This window comes from Antedon bifida, chromosome 1, assembly GCF_963402885.1.
Source record: "Antedon bifida chromosome 1, ecAntBifi1.1, whole genome shotgun sequence".
In the NCBI taxonomy this organism is placed as follows: domain Eukaryota; kingdom Metazoa; phylum Echinodermata; class Crinoidea; order Comatulida; family Antedonidae; genus Antedon; species Antedon bifida.
The window spans coordinates 12,300,550-12,317,399 of record NC_136226.1 but is presented as its reverse complement, the minus strand read 5'-3'; the positions used below and the strand labels follow the sequence as shown (position 1 = coordinate 12,317,399).

General features: G+C 29.6%; 2 protein-coding genes across 3 annotated transcripts; both read right to left on the bottom strand.

Annotated features, from left to right (window-relative positions):
• Positions 1-1,100: 1,100 nt before the first annotated feature.
• Positions 1,101-9,224, bottom strand: LOC144842468 (myosin light chain kinase, smooth muscle-like). 2 transcript variants are annotated; one of them, XM_078698917.1, is made up of 12 exons: positions 9,091-9,224; positions 7,284-7,315; positions 6,538-6,840; positions 5,998-6,024; positions 5,583-5,667; positions 5,323-5,422; positions 4,880-4,983; positions 4,301-4,442; positions 3,754-3,947; positions 3,310-3,462; positions 2,731-2,851; positions 1,101-2,425 (listed from the first exon to the last, which is right to left on the bottom strand). In XM_078698917.1, exons 2-12 carry the CDS (start codon positions 7,291-7,293, stop codon positions 2,375-2,377), a joined length of 1,290 nt encoding a protein of 429 aa, XP_078555043.1. In that variant the 5' UTR covers positions 7,294-7,315; positions 9,091-9,224; the 3' UTR covers positions 1,101-2,374. The 2 variants fall into 2 exon arrangements, with proteins under 2 accessions (XP_078555043.1, XP_078555051.1); XM_078698925.1 differs by having other exon boundaries at positions 9,087-9,199.
• A 4,513-nt stretch (positions 9,225-13,737) lies between these two features.
• On the bottom strand, positions 13,738-16,044 carry LOC144842549 (muscle M-line assembly protein unc-89-like). Its single transcript, XM_078699006.1, has 2 exons — positions 15,909-16,044; positions 13,738-14,861 (listed from the first exon to the last, which is right to left on the bottom strand). The coding sequence occupies exons 1-2, from the start codon at positions 15,913-15,915 to the stop codon at positions 14,536-14,538; spliced, it is 333 nt and encodes a 110-aa protein (XP_078555132.1). The 5' UTR covers positions 15,916-16,044; the 3' UTR covers positions 13,738-14,535.
• Between the last annotated feature and the right edge of the window lie 806 nt (positions 16,045-16,850).

Below are 16,850 nucleotides of genomic sequence, written 5' to 3'. Positions count from 1 at the left end.
TTTAATAAAGCAATGAACGAAGAGAGGAATGATGCATATATTTTAATGCTAAAGTATAATGCATTTGAATAAAAACCAACAACAAAAATGTGTTCGCATCTAATTGCGCGGGAATGGGAGGAAGGGCAACTGACCTCCCAAAATAAATCATGGGGGGTCAAATATAGCGTTTCAACAAATGTTAAAGCCTAGCTGCTCCGTACAATGATGTGCAAAGGGAGCATGGCTCAATTTGTTGGTGCCTACACCCACATCCCTATTTAAAAGGATACACCCTTGACCCCACACTTCAAAAATCATTCCCGCGCCGCTGGCATCCAACACCCCAACCTGAATTGACTACTCATTGTCTTACCTTTGCCCAGTATTCTTTACCACGACTGTATCTAGAGTTTCATTGTCTTGATGGGAAGATGAAGTTTGTGAAGTGGGTCATTAAAGGCTTATACACCCACTTCAGGAAGCATGTTAGGCTCTGTTGTACACATTCCACATGATTTATGTTTTGTTGGTTATTGATTATAGTAAACAATAACATCACCAGCTCTTCACTTTCATGTAGCTACTGTATGATACAAACCTCATTGATGTACTGTATTTTAACCAACACCATAAATACTTGATTGTTTTTTATGTTTATTTTAATTTTTTTATTATTCTACTATCCGATAGTTCACTTGTGTTTATTTTCAATTTTTCCCTTTTCAAGTTATTAAATTAATTTGTGTATTTCTACCTGGAACGTAGTTGAGAATGTTATTTTATTTTAATTTGGGAGAAACATGGCCAGCCAGGTAAAACTGCCGGGTTGTGCAAGGTATGAATTCAACAAACTCCAAATGTCTAAGGTCAAAGTTTACAACAAATCATTGACTTGGACAGGTAAAATATTTATTTAGATTTAATGTATATTTATTCACGTTTATAAAGATGAGTTTGGTTGATTGAAAATTAATAGTTTAACTGTTAATTAATTAAAAGTATTAAAAAAGAAAAACACAGCTGTTAATATTTAAGTATATACTGAGTTACATAAACTTAATTTTAATAACTAAAGAAATATTAATTCAAGCAAAAATAAATTATTAAATCAATCCATATTCCAAACCATATTTCCTTTTAATGTCAAAGTGTAGAGGAACAGCTTTAAACAGCTAAGAATTTGTCCACAACAAATCACGCAATTAGCTTTACAACTTATTTCAATTAAATAGAAGAAGAAAAAAAAAACTCCTTTAGATTAAGTTTGTAATCAACCACAATATAAACGGCTGGTTTTCCTGATTTTTTTTTCTATTATTGTAATAAATATCAAAACTGCACTCCTAAACTATAACCAAGAGATTTTGAATCTTATGTTTCAGCAACAAAATCAAAAAAGTTTTCTGTAAAACGAACTCCTTATTTTTTACAATTGTGTGCACAATACATACTTTTTTTATCAACCACATATTCATACCTCTTTTAAAAGTAGGCCTATTTGAAGACGGCGAGTAGATAATATACAGTTGCCGTCTAACCTACAGATGGGCTCTTAAACTTCATCTGCAAAAAAACAAAATCTAGAAATGCTATACAAGCAGCTGGGAATGTTGGAAGGTTGTAATTTAAAGCATTTCTGGATCAAGGAGATTTGCAAAAAAAACCTTGTTTTTAAAAAAAAAATAATTTTGACAGCCTCTAACTGTAGAATCTGATTCTGCTTTGATGAAACTAGTTCTGCATTTAATATTTATTTATCGATGGAGCTGTATTTACTGACTTTCTATTTTGATTTAAAGCTTTACATTCTAACTATTATAAAAGATATAACAGATGTACAGACATATTCCACAAAAGATGAGAAAATGACATATTTTTTTGCACAAGATCAAAAAAGGGATAACTATATGAAATATAAAAAAATCATATGTTATGTACATGGTTTTATTAGCAGATCGCCTTAAGAAGATTAAATGCTAGCATAAAAGCAGATACATAACTAAGTAAGTTTAATTAATTATATAAATTAATTAATTAATATTATTTAAACTGATTTAAATATTCAATACACAATGATGTACTGAAAGAAAAAGTTATTTAAAAATACCATTGTGTATAACTCTCATTATCTCGGCATAAAGAAATAAATTGTTGATTGATATCCCAATATTACACAATCATGATTATCAATGCCTCATGATTAGACAGTTTTATTGATCAATATCCAATGATTGGACGATTTATATAAATTCTGTCCTTTGATTGGACAATTTGGCAACATATACTGATTGACAAAGCACAAAATGGCAAACCCTACACCAGACCGGGATCATCAACATTCTACCGGCAATAGAAATAGCCATTTGAAGATGATTAGGATAATGATGCGTTTCTAGACAATTGACTTTACACGAATCATCGCACGCACTGCGTTGATGCCTTTCTGCAATTTGAAAAGAAAAAGAAAAATAATAATATTTCTGAATTTTATATTTATGTCGGTAAAAATCATATTTTTAGATATTAATAATGGAAAGAGCTTTTGTTTGCCGTGTAAATCAATTTAAACTCATGTATTTGTGGATTATGGTTTTTAGATTATTAGTTTGTACTGTTTGTACTATGGATATGAAGTCCAAAGAATAGAAATTGACTAGTTTGATCTGTTAATTGTAGGATTCATTAAATTAATTTATTTAAATTGTCTACCCATGTATTCAAGTTCAAGGCAGTGTCTCTTTAGCTTACCTGCCATTTCCTCCTGATAACGTATTTCTTCAACTTAGCCTTTGAGATGGCTTTGGAGGAGGCGGCACCAGCCTTAATCAGCCAATCGTGCTGCAAGCATTGTGAGGCACTATTCCTGTCCCTAAAATATTATTAATATATCATAGGTTATGGTATGAAAATATTGCCATTCATTGGATAGAATATTTGCCTACAATATCAAACATTATGTGACAAAAAAATGTGATGTGCCCAAATATGGACATGATGATGTTATAGTATCACTACCATATTTAAGCATATCACTACCATATTTGGGCACATCATACTTTTTGTGACGAACTAGTATGATAGTGTAGACAGAGCTTTAGGAACATTGCATTACTCTCACTCTCTTGGAAATTGATGTCTGAAAACATAGTTTTTGTAGAAGAAGGCATTTATTTAATCGCAACATTTGGTAGTTGCAACTGTCCCTACTGTTTGAGATAATAGTTGTTGCATCATTGATATGAAACATTACAGCCTCTTAAGGTTTCCAAATTTAACATTGGAGCTAAATTGATAATAACTTATAGGTCCAGCAAATATGTTTCTTACTCTTTTTCTTTCTTCAGTAAACTTTCAATGAAGTTCTTAGAAGCATCTGAGATATCATCAAAACACTCATCATCCCAATCCCATTCAACCTTCAAGATGTTTGTCATTGTTTCACCCTCTGAGTCACCCATGAATGGTGACAATCCACTCAATCTGAAATACAATTTTTAATAATTAAATTGAAATAAAATAAGATGTATCACTCGCTTCCTGTAAGTAAAGTAAACAGTGTGATTTTCCCAATAAAATAGGAACCAAGTTTAAAGAAGAGTATTTTTTAGATAAAACTTAAATTATAGGCATAAATGTATAAATGCAGGAGGTTCATACATTTTAGGGAAAGTTCTTATAATGGTAAACACAACACACTGATATAATTACAGTATGTGAATATAGATGTGTGCGCTGATTAAGTAAAAGTAAAACAAACCCACAAAAACTTACAAAACGTATGCAATGACTCCTACACTCCACATATCAGTGTTAACATTGACAGGATCAAATGTAACTACTTCTGGTGCTAGAAACTCTGGTGTACCACAAGACACTTTCAAGCCATCTTTGAACTCTTGAGCCAAACCAAAATCAATAATCTTGATTTTGTTACTATTTTTACGGACACAAAGGATATTTTCTGGCTGCAAGAGCAAAATGAAAACAATATTATTATGTTGTACTGCTTATTTGATACTTTTTTATTTTTAGGCACACAGCCAAGGACTGCCCAGAGTGAAAATAAGTGTCCTCAAGACAGGTGACATTATCAATCCATTTCACAAGACAAACAACAGATGCTCTACCAAGTCTTTGTAGTGGAGTTTAACATGTCATAAGAAAAAATCCTGACATCTTTTCACACTTGAAACTAGGTATCAGTAACCGAGGATTCCATTCCACCGAGCAACCACCCCACTTCTTATACTATTTAGTAGTTTTCTGCTCAGCCTTGTTTCAGAAAGCACTGTATTAACTTTAAATTAATTTCCATTACCTTCATATCTAAGTGGATAATTTTCTTGTCATGCATAAATTGCATGCCTTCGCATATTTGTGTCATAAACATGACACAATCCTTCTCAGTCAGATCGAACTCCTCATCAATTACCCTTTCAAACAATTCTCCTCCAGATACACTACAAAAAAAGAAATGTGTTTGTTACTAATTTCAAATATACAATTTACCATTCTTGTTTATTTGTAAATGTATGTGATGAGATATCTATATTGTCTCCATAGGTGGAGATATTTGGAGTATGCTTTCTGGGTCCAAGCGAGCCATAGGCCAGCATACCATGGTCATCACACCAGGAGACAATCGCAACCAACTGCTTAATCATCCCCCAAAGGATGCCGGCAGTGAGGTTATTAAGGACAAGCATAGAGACATAATATGTCTCCATGGGACAAGACAGCACATTCAAGGCAGCGATGGTGATCTTACTCAATGCAACAGTAAAGGTAAAAGAATAAATGGAATATATATTGAAGACAGGGGTTTAGCAAATACTGTAATAATAACTCTTTCAAATACATGAATGATTAAATATAATATAAAGGAACAATAACTTACAGTTCAAGTATGATAACCATATTATTTCCAGCTCCAAAACAATCGTACAACTGCAATAGCTTAGGATGCTGTAACTTCTTCATAATGTCTATCTCATGTTCAACCTGATAAAATACATACAAATATTTTTTATGCTTAATCGATTTGTGTTTTTTTTCTTCAATAGCCGTTTAGTATACATATAGTAAAGGTTTATAGAATTCATCCATTGCAGGATGCCATAAACACATGCTTTTTCTGTTGTGTTGTTATGAAGCTTGAGTAGTGAAACTGTCAAGGGATATATATTGGCAAACCAGAATCTTAATCCACAATGCTACAGTAGTATTGGTAAGTATAAGCATAGTATATATAAAATTTCAAATTAACCTCTGATAAGTGTGATGATTAATTTTGAGTTGGCAATTTTATTATGGTATTTAAAATTATTTGAAAAGCATTACCTCTTTTTTGTCAGCTGGTTGTTCAGCTTTTATAAACTTTGCTGCAAATACCCGTTTGCTACTCTTTTCCAAACATTTGTTTACTGTACCGAATTTACCTCTGCAATCAAAATACATTTACATATATTGAATCATACCATCTATCAAATAAGAAAATTACGAAAAGATATAACAATAAGATATATGACATTACATTCTCTAATACAGTCTCAGATTGAATATAGCAATTAATAGTAATTTAAAGAATCATCTGTACTAACCTTCCCAACTCATCTTTGATTTCATAAAACTGTTTGACGTTTGTTGTTTTGAATTCAATCTGTCTGGGCTGGAATGCCATCTCGTCTGAAATATAACAGTAAGTATTAGTAATTGTATTTCATTTGACGAAGGAATTGTGTTTTCCAAAAGCATTGCACTTTCTTCCTTGCTGTTTTAATTTATCGTTTTGATTTAGCTTTCTAATTATTATATTTGTATCTCCATTGAAAGCCAACCACTGATACCCACAGAATTGTCGTGTTTCAGTATTTTACCTTTGGATTTATATAATGTACATACACATTCTGCCTCAACAATTCTATGAACCTAACTTATTAATTGGTGTTTGTTATTTCATTACCGAGAGTGGCATTCATAGAATTTCCGATGAAAAATAAATGATTATAAACTTACCTGGTTCTTCTAGTTCATCTTCACCCCCTGAAATAAGAAACAGATTAAGTGTACAGGTATTATTACAAAATCTTGAAGTTTTGAAAATTATAATAATTATTTTGTCACAGATTTTTATAGATACATATTACATATTTATAGTTTGAGCATTCATACTGTAATGATGAATAATAATGTAGGCTTATATAGTGCGTTATAGCCTCAATGCGCTTAACATTCAAGATATATTGTCCCTCTGAAAAAAATAATTTTATTTTCCATAATAGTTATTCACTTTGAACATAAAAAAAAATCATTTACCTGAAAAAATGTAATTTTAAGCAACAAACTGCCATGGAAGTCAATGGGGTTTTCTTTGAATTTAACTGTTTATTTTTTTCTTTTTATGAAAATATTTTTTACAGTTTTATTTCTACTGAAGTGATTAACTTGATTAAAACTTCGAAATGGCCTATTCAAAGTCTTTTTTATTAATTTTCATTTTTCATCTTTAAAAATGCTAGAAATTTAATTAAATTTTACATAATAAGTTGATGTTACCTCCAGATTCAACAACTGTGATTGGCTCAGATACATCACTTGGTTTGCTACTACCAACACTGTTAAGACAGCTGACTCGGAAGATCAGCTTGTCATTTTCTTTAAGGTTTTTGACGGTATAGTTAGTACTGAACACATCCTTGGTAACCGTCTTCCAGCTTGTGGTTCCGGCTGATGCCATTTCTACATGGTAGCCAGTTACAGCGGCACCTCCATCATAGGTTGTACCAGCCCATACTAAAGTGATGGAGTCTTTGGTAACCTTAGAAGCAAAGGGCGTATCTGCTGGGGGCTCTGGTACTTCTGTATGGGAAAATTAGTTTATATATATCTTTAATTAGTTGAATAAAAAATAGTATAACATATTTTTTACATAATAAATAAGACAATTAGTCTTATTTATTATGATTACTGAGAATAAGGTTTTAACTTTTCAAAAACAGAATGTTTTCATCATTCAAAGACATATACAATTTATTAAAGAAAAAAAAATTGATTAAAGACTGAATATCTCAAATTAGAAAATTGAAACTACATTTTTGGATTACCTGTGGTGTAAATAGTATTTTATATGAACCAGTATAATTCCATGCTTGTGTATATTAATAACCCTCCACACACAAGACTTTGGCTGAGTATACCTACACCACCTAATTTTTCATAAAGTTTTCATAAAGTTTTGTACCCAGTCCCTCTGGGTATTGGCTAACTAGTGTATACAAAAGTATAAACAACAAAAAACAAACCTGCTGGCATCTTTCTTGTTGTTTTCCTGTTACTGCAAAATAACAAAAGAATGTTATTCATTTCAATTAACAACTATCTAGAAAATTGTTTATGCTTATTATGGGATGATAATAATTTAGTTACTTAACAGTTTTTCAAAAATATGTCTATTTATTTTAATTGAAATAGATTAAAAAAGCTGGTTTTTTTTATTTATAGGTGAAAGAATAAAATTAGTATTGTAGCAAATAATATGACATGAATATAATTTTAAATAAAAATGTTCTCATGGCAAACACTAACTGTTTAATGTATTTTTTAATAATATAATTGATAATAATATTATGTATGTTGATTTAAAAAATGGGAATACTGCCCTCTATGTTGAAAAATGCAAACTTTTTTAAGGAGACTAAATTGTTGAAATGTTCATTGAGAGGTTTATGAAGACATAGTTCATAAAATAAAATACTTCTGTAGTAGATAATATGATATAAAAGTAACAAAACTGATTGTGTATCTCAATACCAGGAATTTTCTCATAGCCGAAATGGTGTAATTATTACATTAGCAACAGTGTTTTTGAAACAAAATAGAATAATCGATAATTATTAATTGGATGCTTGTTGATATAAAAAATATGAATACTGCCCTCTATGTTTGAAAATAAAAAAAACTTTTTTAAAGAGACAAGATTGTTTAGAAATGTGTGTTGAGAGGTTTATGAAGACATAGTTCTTAAGATAAAATACTTCTTATTACTTTGACGATAACGTCTAATTGGTCTTGCCTGTGAACAATCTACAATGAGTGGTATGCCAGGCTTATAATTACTTCCTGAGTTTCATTTCTAAGATCATATTTCATTTATTAATAGCTGTGATTAAGATCCAACCTTGTTTTTTCAAGTCCTCTGTGATCAAACGTAATACCTAACGATGTCAAAACTTTTCACTGTTTTATAAACATCAGATTAATGTTACATTTAATAAAAGGTGAAAAATTGTTTGTGCTAAATATAGTTAGCATTTCTATCTAACCTTAAAAATTATTGAATATCATAATTTCATAATCTAATTAGTTTAATAATAAAAAATAAATGAATTAAATAAAATTAATGATTCTATTTCTATTTGTTAATTTTGTATACAAGCTATACTGATTGTAGCAAAAACATTCAGTCAAAATATAAATACTAATCTTTAACTGACAATATATTTATTGAATTAGTCCATCTCTTGTTAGACATTTGTTTACACATGACAACATACTAAAATACTAGATGTCTATATTTTCTGAATGTTTTTCCAGACAATCATGATCTAGTTGTAATATAAAATAACAAATATGGTACTTCATTAAGTTATATCTAAATATACAATTGAAATTACTTTAATTATCATGATTTCCACATATAATACATAAATATGTTTTATACATAAACATAGTTTTATGTAATACTAAATAGACCTAGGCCTACCCCATGTTTAAGAAAAAAATGTTACACTTACAATACTATTTTGACTCAGAAATTCAAGAATAATATTGATAATAATGTGTGTATTTAAAAATACATTCTAAATGAAAACATTACTTTATGTAGAAAAAAGTATGTCCATATGTTATTTGCACTTTTGGAATTATATCCAAGTATTCAGGTTCACATCCCAAGAAGAGTAGCTGCATTCTTTTGTAGACATTATAAAATACTTTAATCAATCTACTGCTTCGCTTAACTTACTATGTAGTTTAAATTATTTGAAGAAAATAATTTATTGTAGATTGATAGTTTCTAAAAAGTTTTTAGAAAGAAAATAACTTACCTACCTTGATTATGATAAGGGCCTGGCTACTGGGGTTACCAAACTGACGGTAGTAGCAATGCACACAAAAGGTATGACAACAATGTTTCAAGTCCCAATGCATTATGGGACTGCACTCCCTGGTAACCCAGCTTCCTGATATCTAAGAAATTAATATTCATAATGAGTTGAAAACCGATCAGCGTGAGTTCTACAAGCCACTGCACATTTTCCGATAGCCTGATATGCAAATGAGCTCTGCTAATATCACCTACGCAGTAATTAATACACAAGCTTAGTAAATAATAAACACACTTTTACAGAGGTAATAAGGATATTAAAATCCCTGACTAAGTGATATGCTAATGATATGCAAATGAGGTACAGCTGCAATAACCACTGATTATGTTTTTTTAAATTGTCAGTCCGACACTAGCCTTCATAACCTTTGGAATGCATAGGAAGGTTTGATGGAATGTATGGAATTCATATCCGTATTTGGCAGGCTTCAGCCAAGTTGCACTAGAACGCAGTAGTGATTATAGTATAAACAAAAAGAAGTTCATAAAATCAGCTGTAAAGAAATTTAGAATTAATAGCCGGATGAAGCTATCTGCAATAAGGAATTTTTAATTGACTCTTTTCAAGAATCTTTTAATCAAATCCAAATTGGTAACCAGAATCCTAGTGAAATAAAGTGAATGTATAAGCCTAAACATATTAACATTATATTAGCTCATACAATAAATAATAATTTGTTAAAATTTTTTTTTAACTGAGTGTTATTATTATTATTTGAGATGTTTATATAATTATGTCATTTTTTGAAAACTTGAAATTTCTCCCTCCATGGCTCACTTGATTCACTTGATTTTTGTAATTCAATTGATTTGCCTACATCATTGTTCCTGTCTATAATTTTGTGTTTGTTTTGTTATTGATATTTCTTTGTACATAGTTTTAGTCTTCTTAATGTTTCTTAAACTCATCCCTAAAATAAATTAGCTGGACCCAATAAAAGCATTCATTGAAATTTTTTTCCATTATTTTTATTTCTTGGTATGATTGATTTATTGAATAATAAATGAAATTAATTGTGAAATTAATTGCATTCTTACCTGATATGACGATGTAAATCATATTCTGTCAATTTATTCAACCTAACTGCATATTTAAAAACTGTTCAACATCATTACAGAATGACTTTTTAAATTTTAATGGATAATGTACATTTTTAATGTTAATAATATGACTAGATCCATTTCATTAATAGTTATCTTTTATTTTGATACATTTTTGTAAATTAAATCCATTTAAAAAAGGTTAATTAATATTAATAGTATATAATTATAAACTATGAACCATAAATATATAAATAATTGTGTTTCAATAGTTTTAAGTATATGTATATTGCTGCGCTTAAAAAGAGTTAAAATTGAACAAGGCAATTAGCAAGTTGTACTTGGATATTTTGACCTTATGACCGAAACATGATAGAGAGTAATGTTTACCGAATACAAATAATATAATAATACCATTGATTGAAATGAATGAATGGATAAACATATAACTAAATTGAAATTTGAATTGAGCACAGATGATGATGTTGGAACAGAGATCTGCTACTTAGGTGCCAATTAAATTTGAATTAGATTACATATTAATAACCTCCTCCCTACCATTTCTTTGTGTAGGACATGACAAGGAAGCCTTCTGTCCATTACCATATACAGAAATGCATATTTATGGATACATATTAAATATTTTTCAATTTCACTTTAAATACAAATATAACCATAGTCAATGCACTTCCACAATCCTACCTGCATCAGTGTTGGTGCAAATTGATATTTTAGCATATTATTTTAGGTTGTTTTTGTGGAAGATGCAATTGTTAATTTCCTGATGAAATATTTTCTCTTCTTGTTTTGTATATGGATGTACTATCCGAAATAAAGAAAATGAATGAATGAATATAACACTAATACAAATTATTGAAGTTGAGTACTGGTTCAATCATTTTTTTGTATATCAAACAATGCATTATGGTTAGTGATTATTTTTAATTGTTTTCACTTTAAAGTTGTTTTTTTTCCATTCATAGATTAACATTAATGCTATTAGCAGAACTCTTCTGTGGTAGTATGCCTTGGGGTATGTACTGTTCAAATACTTATTATACATTTTCTCTGCATTCTAGGATATACATCTGTCTAAACCCCAAACAACATATGTCTTGGGTGTTTATTTATATCATAATGGTCTACCTATATTACTATATATGTATAGTCAGATCATGGTATCGTTTGTCTGCAAAACTAATTAAAGTCAAAAAAGATCATTTAAATTGTTTGACAAATATTTGATGTGTAGTATTATAATATTGATAGAGATTATCATTAATATTCTTAATTTATTAAACATTTTTCACATAATTAATTTTATTTTTATCAATTTATATGTTTGTTTACTTTTTTATTATTAATAATATTAGCAGGAAAGAGTGTAATCTCTCTTTTTCTGGTATAATTACGTTTCACACAATTTCTCTCCTATCATTTTTTTAAATTTCATTTTGCATTTCACTTTTGAACAATTTTATATACAATTTTATTAATCCATTTAAATTATAGTGTGAATTAAAATATATCATGGAAATACTGTAGTATGTTATACTATTTTCTGTACAAACAATGTGCTAGAACGAAATCATATCAGAAACCTATGATTAATAAGCTGGCTTGCTTGAGTGAGTAGTAGTAATTTACTACAGTGATTATTAGGTCACCAGATGACATTTTCAATCATAATGTAGGTCAAAAGTGTCCCTCAGTCAGTTCAGTGATCAGGTTTTCTATGGGTCAATTATAGCCAAAATAAAATTAATTATGAAATAAATGTATTGAAGATCTCCAATTTACAATAGATAATTGTCGGAATTCTCTTGACTTCAGATTTTTATAGAAATATGAGCACCTTTAAAAAAGTTAAGTCAATAATGCATAATGGTGTTAATGATATAAAATTGATGGTTAGTGTCTTTTCAAAATTATTTATTTATGAGTTTTCAATTAAATTATTGCAGTAGTAATATTACTAGTATTTTATTGTTTTGTACCTAGGAGGTGTTAGGAGGTAGAGGAAGTTAAATGAACTAAATAGATTAGTCTAGTTGTTTTAATAGCTAGATGTTATTATAGTGACCTGTGACCTTTTAGTTATACTAACCCCATACAGTCATACTTTATGTTTATTCATCCGTCTTATAATTGAATCAATTCCTATATATCTATTATTAAATTATTGATTTTAAATAATTAAATATATTTGTGTGATATACACAGTTACCTTATTCTATTGGTATTTAAGTAACTAATGTATATTTAATAGTTTTTACTTTAATTGAATTTTAACTTTGGTGTGGGTTGGCTTAAATAGTTAGGTTGAATTTTTTAAATTTTTATATAATTATTTCCATTTTTTATTGTCAGCTTTAATCTTATATTACTTATAATGAAGCATGCCAAGCCAAGATAAAAGGTAATGTGGAAATTGAAATTATTACTCAACTTTTTACAGAGTGGTTTAAACCACACTTACCTGTCCAATAATGTAGGGTTCCTTAAAGTTTCAACCAATCATCATTTAGCAGACCTTGATGTAGCCATATTTGGCAGGCCAATCACAGTAAACCATTCTGTGCTTTAAACAATGAGTCTGGTTTTCAATGACATTTTTGGTTTAATTGATAGATGCTGTAATATCTAGTATAACAGGGTCATAATACATAACCCTTTACCATAAATGGACCTACAATGTTCAGCTGTTTTTTTTTATGAAGGAAATGTATCCACAATAGCAAATCATGGCATTGAATGATTTTCTATTTAATTCTTTCCACAGTATATGGCCTATGTTAGATAATTGTGTACATCCCTTTTTAAAGTATATTTTTTTAGTGTTTGTCAGTACATCCAGTAGATTTTAAAGAATAAAAAGACAAATTGACATGTAGATAAAAGGATCCCCATTTTTAGATTATTATTTAATGTCAATTTAGCCAAAGTGTAACATTTTAGTGTGATATGTTTCAGAGGAAGGGTAATAATCATCTTAAACATAATTATACATTAATTTTTGAGTTTTGTTTATTAATTATTTGTAAAACATAGGCATAAAATGCTGCGATATGTACACTTTAAAGAATAGAAAAGTGTGATACTTTATATCTATATATATTTTGTATGCAATATTAATTTATACCCCGCAGACTTGACCTTTGTGCTTTCCAGACTAGACACAGCATTACCCTTTGGTGTAAAAAGTGTATGCGAGAAAGATCATGTGTATTAGATGCTATATAATTCAACAGATATGTGGTATTTAGAGCAATGATTTTAATTAAACACCCTCCCATTAGAGAATTTCCAATTATCTGGAGAAATATAAAATATAACTGCGTTTCCATCCATCATTCCTCTTGATTGCTTAATAGCTAAAAATCAACATCTGCTTAGACTACCGACAACTTGCTATAAGACAAATCTAAAAGGTTTTGCAAGTGTATGTTCCCAGTCGACAACACCAATTTTTAAAGTTTAAATATTTGTCTTGCCTGCAAGATTGGTCGGTAATATAAGCATGCTAAACAGCAGAAACATAACACAATTAATTTGTTTAAGAAATAATATTTAATAGCTGTTGGTTATACAAGATTAATTGAAGCTTGTTGTGAAAAAATCCACCATTTGAATAAAAGAATCTAGAATATCTTGGAAATTTGATGATTTATTGAAAGATGTTGGAAAGACTAGATTCCATTTCAAGATTTCAATGATGAATTATCTTTTTACAAACAAGAAATATATAAAATACAAACTGTGATAACTACTCATTCAAACTACTTCTATTATTTAATTTATGGATGTATTAAATTTGGAGCCATCTCTGTGTTGTCTAAAACAAACATTAGCCAGGCAGATAGCATAACAAATTTGTAAACTTTCAAAATCTACAGCAAGCTATCATTAAAAAAAGGTATAGAGATCCTGAATTAGAAAATGTCCTTCATACTTCTGTCAAAAAGTGTTATATATCAATGATTTTTTTTCTGTGGTTTTTATTTTTATTTTGGATCAGCTATCACTTCTCTTAATTCTCGTCCTGAAATTTGGCGTTTGTTTTGTTTGTTTTTTGTTTTTGCATTGACAGTTCTTCATATAAGCTTTCTTTCTATTATTTGCATATATACCATTTGTCATTGACATCAATAGATTATTTTATTTACCTATTAATCTTCAATTACGGTAATAAACACTTTCAATACTTTTAATCATAAGCAGTTCAAAGAGAATTATTGAAAATCTTTTTCCCATTTTCCAAACAGTCAAAGCCTTGTACAGCTGATCCCTGATAGTGTTCTGTGTCTTATATAATGAAATGTGTTAGCAGAATGATTGTGTGCGAATCCTTACAAGATTCCTTTCAGCTCCTCTGGTAGGTCCTCAACCACTAAGCAGCATTCTGTGATAATTGTGTCTGCATTGTTGGATGCTTCACATTTGATTGTGAACTCATTTTCGTCGTCTACGACCTGGACCTCACGGATTTGAAACCTGTAGACGCCACCATCATCTTCATCAAGAATGTATTTGTTGTCGTCATCTTTCACTTCTTCATCATCTACATACCATTTAACACTTAAAGGTGCTTCTCCTGTTACTTTGACTTCAAAGATGGCCCCACTACCAGCAACTACTTGCATCTCTTCCTCCAGAAGTTTTTCAAAGATTGGACCTAGAAAATATAATAAATTGGAAAATAATGGACTAAAAAAATCAATCCAGAGCATAGCAAGAATCAGTTTTTGTTTTATCTTTTAGTTGAGTTGAATTGAAGTGTGATTATTACACGTCAAGTATAACTTATATGATGGTGAATCAGGCTTAGGCCCCTAATCTTTTTGGACAGCACACTTTTTCTTCCATTTCAAAGAAAAAAAAAATGGGGCTTAAGCTTGGTTCAGACTAACATGCAATGCAGGGATGTAAGTGCAACGCAAGTACCAATTACGATGCGATGTATCATCCATACTGACGCCTGCGATTGGTCAACTTGCTTTTATCATTGTGTTCTGTATAAGTGGGAACCAAGCTTTAAATAGATTATGAACAATAGATAGCAGTTACTATATTAAGGACAGGGGGTTAACCTGACCACCTTAGACATCATCTAGTTCTGTATTAGTATATAAAATACTAGAATTAGCTGGGTATTACCAGGGAATGCAATCCTTAAGTGCTTAAGTATTAAATGCCATGCTATGGAACTCCATCTGGGGCATCATAATACATTAACACTAATACATTAACACTAAACACATTAAGTAACAAATAAGTAAAATGTGGGGGTACAAGATGCTGCCAATGGTATCTCAAAAGGTAACATTTTACATACATTTTACAGATATGAAATAAAAGAACTTTTTAATTGAAAAATAACTTTTTTTTTAAGCAGGCAATTCTTTTAATGTACTTTGCATATTTATTTGTTTAATGTTCTACAACAATATGGGTATATTAAAAACGTTTTTATTTATCTGTTTTTCTCTTCATTTGAATTTTATACATCACATTATATAATTTAAATTTTATTGGAAAGAATTATACTATTTTAGCTGTTTATTACAGATTTTTAATTAATACATTTTATATTTAGATATGGTATTACCTAAGGTATGACATAGTCCCTATATTAGGAACAAATAAACCCAGCTGGAAAACTATGTTAGACATGGCTTTAAAAAGTTGTGACAGTTAATATTATGAATAAAAGTAAACTTACCAGACATATTGAAATTGTTGATAGAGCTTGTTAGCTATTGCCTGGGAGCCTGCAAGTTAACCAGTAGAGAGTAACAAGTTCAGGGTATATTGTGTTCTGCTCAAGTAGTACTGACTACAAGATCTTGGTTTCTACACTTCACAACTATGCTTGGTATGATAAAAATGTTTGCCAATAGAATGTCTTAACCAATCACAAGTGACATAATGTCAATGGTTGGGATGATTAAATTTAGTAACGACCAATATGATTGGCCAATCTATGATAAGTGATTACACTACATTAATACGTTTGAGTAAATACGTTTGATATACAGATGGGATTGACCAGTTTGGCCAAATATGATCAACGGTTGACCACGTTATTCATTTATCTATTTACTTTCCAATTAAATTTTGATTTTAAGTTAATCAAAAAATAATCTTTTTCATTATCCTAAAAACCCATTTCATTACACTGTAATTGGTAAAAAGTTGAATGAACTAAATACTGTACTTTCATGGCAAAGCTACAAAACACTTGCACAGTTATATAAAATTATATAATAGTTCCACACAGTAGCACTAAGAAAAGAATGTTCACACTAAGAAAAAAGTAAATTCAACACCAATTTGGCAATACCGTACAGTAGAAACCACTCCTTTGAAACACCCCTTTATTGTGTTCCAAAGGTGTCCCCTTATTAGGTGTTGACCTAGCGTTAAAACACATATTGGCCTTAACTTTTAATTGTTAGTTTGATTAATTTTTAATAAATGGTATATGCCTTGTCTAGTTTACCATTAATTATTAATTAAAAATAAAAGTCTAATTTTAAGATATGACTACAGTGTCTGACATACTAATTAATACAAATTTGTCAAATCAGTTATTAATTTGTTTATCTTAATAAATATTTATAAATTATTTTTTTTAATTTTATGGAATTGATGCATAATTGAA